General features: G+C 36.4%; 1 protein-coding gene across 1 annotated transcript in view; it reads left to right on the forward strand.

The window, feature by feature from the left end:
- LOC106882169 (uncharacterized) overlaps window positions 1–5,980 on the forward strand; it is a 17,297-nt gene extending 11,317 nt beyond the window's left edge. The window contains exons 2-3 of the mRNA XM_052965602.1: window positions 4,716–5,338; window positions 5,749–5,980. Of these exons, the coding sequence (XP_052821562.1) occupies window positions 4,716–5,338; window positions 5,749–5,967 (842 nt within the window). The 3' untranslated portion in view covers window positions 5,968–5,980. The remainder of the gene's footprint in view (window positions 1–4,715; window positions 5,339–5,748) is intronic.
- The last annotated feature ends 276 nt before the right edge of the window (window positions 5,981–6,256 follow it).

Here is a 6,256-nt window from a genome sequence, read left to right on the forward strand (position 1 = left end):
GCCAGTACCGCCTGACTGGCTCCCGTAGGATTTTCGAGCGAGATCGTTGCCAGTGTCCCTAGACTGGCTTGTGCAGGTGGCACATAAAAGACACCATTTCGAGCGTGGCCGTTTTCGTGCGGGTGACACGTAAAAGCACCCACTACACTCTCTGAGTGGTTGGCGTTAGGAAGGGCATCCAGCTGTAGAAACTCTGCCAAATTAGATTGGAGCCTGGTGTTGCCATCCGGTTTCACCAGCCCTCAGTCAAATCGTCCAACCCATGCTAGCATGGAAAGCGGACGTTAAACAATGATGATGATGATGATGATGATGATGATGACTAGGTGTGTGTCAGTCTTATGGCCATCAGTCTTTTGTCCCTGCCAAGGTTGGGGGTTTTATGTTTGTTGCTCTATGTTATATATATCATCACCCTTTCTTTCATTCCCCTCCCTAATATCTTTTATCAGCACATACACACACACACACACACACACGCACACACACACACACACACGCACACACACACACACAAGTTGGTCACCACTTGTCTTTTTTTTAATCTTTTTTATCTTAAAAAGTCTTAATGACCTTAAATGCTGTGGTTTTATTCCTTCCTACTCCCCCACACACACACATCCTTCCTCCTCCTTTCACTAAATTTGTATGTCAATATGTATATGTATGTGTGTAGTTTATGTCTGTGTGTGTGCGTGTGTCTCTGTCTGTGTATATGTATCTATGTGCATTCCTATGTTTGTGTATCTGTTTATTATTTGTATGTATATATATATATATATATATATATATATATATATATATATATATACACACACACACACACACACACATTTATTTATATATGTATGTGTGTGTGTTTATATATATAGATATGTGTGTGTGTGTATATATATGAAGCACAACTTTCGAACATTGGTCCTTACCAAGGCAATGACTAGTGAACAAGACCTTTGGAGATATGCTGTGCTTCAGAAGGCCTGACAAGCCAAGTAAGACCATGGCCCATGGCCTATGCTAGTGGGTGTAACCAACCCACTTAGGAATACTCCTCATTCATTGGACAATAAACTTTGCTTGCAAAGACTTATTGAGGCAAGTGAAATCAAAATCAAAATCACTGATGTGGCCGATGACAGTACCACCTGATTGGCACTCATGCCAGTGGAATGTTAAGAGTACATCTGAACGTAGGTTGTAACCAGCCCACTTATGAGTACTCCTCATTCATTGAACAATGAACTTTGTTTGCAAAGACCTATTGAGGCAAGTGAAATCAAAATCAAAATTGCTGACGTGACTGATGACAGTACCGCCTGGTTGGCACTTGTACCAGTAGAACGTTACAAGCACATTTGAGCGTGATCATTGCCATGACCACGGATATGCTCCCGTACTGGTGGCACATGAAATGCACCATTCGAGTGTAATCGTTGCCAGTGTTGCCTTACCTGCACATGTGCAGGTGGCATGTGAAAAACAACATTCAACTGTGGTCATTACCAGTTCTGCCGGACTGGCCCCCATGCCAGTGTCACGTAAAAGCATCCACTACACTCTCGGAGTGGTTGGCATTAGGAAGGGCATCCAGCTACAGAAACTTTGCAAGATCAGATTGAGCCTGGTGCAGGCTCTGACTCACCAGTCTTCAGTCAAACCGTCCAACCCATGACAGCATGGAAAGTGGACGTTAAACGATGATGATGGTGATGATGATGATGATATATATATATATATATATATATATATATGTTTAAAAATGTAGAGACTCTCAACACGACCGATCTTTATTCCATTTATTTAATTATTTACCATTCGATGTCAATATGCTATATTGGTAACGATTACAAAATTTACTGGAAAATTATATATATATATATATACATATAATTAATATAGACAGCAGTCTGCAATGTTTTACCAGAAAAGTAAAACTGTAACTGTCAGTAGATTGCTAGAAATAAGAGCTATATATATATATATAACAACAGATGGATAATGGTTCATTCACTACAGCTGTTTCCAACGAATTTTTTAATTGATGAACAGAGATATTACATCATATGGAAAAAGTTTTCATCAAGTGAATATATATGAATTACACATTTAAAATGTACTCTATTGACTTTCTCATTGGTAATACCTTTCCCTATATATTATGCACAAAGTAATTATTTTCCCAAATAAATTACACTTCATATTTGAGGCTCTGATGAAACTATAAGGTGTTATTCAGACATTCAACTATGAGTCCACTGCATTTTATAGCAGAAACAACTGTAAGCTAATGAAGTTCATAACATATTCGTTTTTTCCTATGTCATCTCATTTCTTTTATATATATATATATATATATATATATATATATCTGTAAAAATATGTGACACTTATTCGGTAGCCATGATAAAACTCCGAGTTTCAGATGCCGGGGTGGGAGCCCACCCCAACATCTTTTCAGTTGTTGACCATTGAAAATTCCTGTTGGCGTGGGCTCCCACCCCGGCATCCAAAACTCGGAGTTTTATCATGGCTACCGAATAAGTGTCACATATTTTTACAGATAAATTCCTCTATTTACATAATATTGAGGTCTCTTTCTTTCTTTTGTTGTCCTTCCTATTAATATATATATATATATATATATATGAGAGGTATTGGTATCCAGAAGACCCAAGGTGGCAGGTAACACTATGTAAGTGCTATGGGAGGACCATAGTTAAACTCTTGGTTTGATAGTGATACAAGTGAGGAGTCTAATGCAGGTCTTGTATGAGCATGTATATGTTAAATAAAATGAGACAACAAAGCCAAGGCTGTGTGGAATTTGTAGGACATTTATAAAGGGAAAGGTAGTCTTACAGATGTTTCCGGGATATTAGGGATATCCCTTCGTCAGAGACGATGTGAGATGGTTAAATAGAGGGAAATATTAGAGTTCAATATAGGAGTTATTTTGGAAAAGGAAACAAATAGGGAGTGTATAGGGAAATAGGAGAATGAATGTAGAAATAAAAATGTATAAAGATGTTATATATATTATGTTGTGTCTTATTTCAGTAGCAGCTTACCTACCTTAGCAGTAGCGGGAATAACAGTAATACCTCTGGAATGAGGGGCATTAACATCTGTAGCCACAATGATGCAAATGCAACACATCTTCCTTTTCTTTGGTTCTTATACTACTTGAGATGATTTAAATCCTCACTCAAATTCAATTGATCATACTACTTTTATATTATCTAGCAATACCTCTAAGGTTGTGGATTCTAATACTGATCTTCAAAGCACTGTTATTCTTCATCTCAATTGCTTTAGCCCTGGAATGAATACTATCTAAAACAACCATTATTGATTAGGTTTATATGTATGTATGTGTGTGTGTATTCGTGGATGTTTGTGTGTATATATCTAGGTATATGTCTATATAACTCTATATCTATACATATGACTACTGACCGAGACCTTTGGAAATGTGCTGTGCGTGAGAAGACCCGGCAAGCCAAGTAAGATCGCCTAACTTCCCTTTGACCATCAAATAGTAGAGATACTAACACCTCTATTCCTGCTCCTGGGATAAACCATTGTCTTGACCAATATAGGACACAAATAGAGCAAAAGCGCACTCATAGTGGGAATATCTGTAATTATCTCTCAACTCTGTCCATTAAATGGGTTTTGCTTGTCCTGTAATATGATATATAAATGTTTTGTCACAACTCCATCTTTTCACCAAACTAAGATCTACACAGGGGAAACAATTGACTTAAAGTGATACTATGTTACTCACCTCATCTCCTTCTCAAATAGGATCTTTAAACAATCTATTTCCCTAGCCATCTACATGCATCACCTCAAGTCCCAGAGTATGCCTTATACTTTATCATGATTTATAGTTTATGGTGGAACCCCATACACTGCTAACCTTCATGTTTGTAAATTATGTTACTGAGAATCACTCACAATATTATGCCAAAATCTGACATCTTTATTTAATTAATTTTCTGATGTAATCTTCTCTTCCAGGTACAAATTCTATAACACCTTTGCTCATTATGAACAATTATAATTTCTCCATGTCCTTTGTCTTAGCTAAAATGCTATTTTTCATTAACATTTTTTTTTCCTACTACTCCCACTCCCTTACCTCAATGCTTAATTTTCTCGTGCCTCTGTGTCCATTACCTCTGATGTTCTTAACTGCTTTATTGTCTGAGAACAACTTTGAGCCCCTGTTAGGTTAAGTGACTACACTTTCTTTTGGTCAGCTATTAACTATGTCTTCTTTATATCTGGTCTTTGTCAGGTTGTATCTTCATCCTGTCTTGCCTCTTAACTACCTCAACTCTCCCATTATTTCAATCTACTTCCCCCAGTCATATTCCTTTCTCTTCTCCTTAAGCATTTATATTTGTAAACACTACTAGATAGCTTGCATTTACCGCTCTACTCTTGAAAGGGGTGGTACTTTAACAATTTCATCTAGTCTTCTCACTGGAAACACACCTATGACATCATGCACATATATATTAATATAGTTATTATGTACATTAAAGACTCTTGGCTGTTGAGATAAGACATTACATAAATTTCTTTTACCTTTGTATATATTTTTCTTTTCTGCATTTTGTACTCCATGTAAATATATGTCTCAAACCTGTGTTTATCTACTCTACTGCCTCTATATTGATAAGTTATTTTACTACACCTGTTTTCAGATACCATTAATAGAAGCCATTTTGATCATTCTCCCAAAGAACAGATAAATTTTAACAAAAATATCACAGAACTCAAACCTTTAATGAAAAGACAGAAACGCCATGGTGAAACATTATTTCCTTTACCACCTAGATTGGTTTTGCTGGCAGTGGTCTATCTCAAACAGGTTTTCCATCAAATCAATATTAGTGCTTATCATAGTGTAACCCTGTCTTGTGATAATGTTATATCCAGAGCTATCTATGATGAATTCCCAATGGCCATCCTGTTCTGGGAATTTAATGACCAACCTTTTAATATTGATCCATCTTCCATGCTTTATAAATCCATATCTAATGAATTGGTCCTCATCTCAGCACAACCAAAGAACAGTGGTGTTTATACATGTCAAATGACACAGAATTTCCAGTGGGTTCAAGTGGTGGATGTGTTTGTCCTACAGGTATATTCAGAAGAAGTAAAAACATATTACAAAGAGAAAACCAAACTGCGTTTGAGCTGCCATGGTGAGGCACTAATGGAAATATTTCCTGGTGTGAAAAGGATATGGTATCGTAATAATACTGCGGTATATATTAATGATAATGTTCAATCAGATGTTGTTGATATCCCTTCAGAAAAGGTGAGATACTAATTTTTAATAGGGTTTAACCTCATAGCCTCATAGCAAATAACCACCACTGTCATCAGTGATTTCATCATCATCCTAATCATTATCATTTTCTTGATCATCATCACTAACATCTTCAGGTATGCATTTCTGTGTATTATATTTGTGTCTATTTTATGTTAACAAGTGTATGCATGTAAGGGCACCTGTGTATGTAAGTGCATGTGTATGCATGTGAAGTGCACATGTATATATATATATATATATATATATATATATATATATATATATATATATATATATATATATATATATGTGTGTGTGTGTGTGTGTGTGCTTGTGTATGTGTCTGTGTAGATGGAATTGTTGCTTCCTCACAATGCTCTTCTTACCATTAATATAGTTTGTACTTCATGTTTCAGTTACATGACTATGATCAATGGCAATGTTGTATTGTTCAAGGTCACAGACACTGGATTACAGCAAACTATACACTTTTATTGATGCCATCCATCCCATTTACAATGTCTACAGTCTCCCTAGTAGCTCTACTACTCTCGTCTGCCATTCTAGTGGCTTTCATCACTTTAACTGTCTGCTTCAGTGTTCGCAAGAGAAAAAAAACTGAAATAAAAGATTGAAGTATTTGAAGAATTGGATGTCTTACTGATGGCTTTTGTTCCTGATAATAGTTGATTCAAATTTTAGGCAGATGAGGGAGACACGTGCACACATTCACACACACACACACACACACATACACGCATTCACGCACACATACACACACTTCCATGGTTGTTATACTAATGGCAGGATTGAATCATTTCTTGACTCTTCTAGTGAGCCATAGTAAAACTATATTGCATTGATTGGCACCACATCTTGCTCCCATTACTGTAGTAACTGAACCCAGTCATTTCTCAAAAATTC

The sequence above is a fragment of the Octopus bimaculoides genome, chromosome 1 (assembly GCF_001194135.2).
Source record: "Octopus bimaculoides isolate UCB-OBI-ISO-001 chromosome 1, ASM119413v2, whole genome shotgun sequence".
Taxonomy (NCBI): Eukaryota; Metazoa; Mollusca; class Cephalopoda; order Octopoda; family Octopodidae; genus Octopus; species Octopus bimaculoides.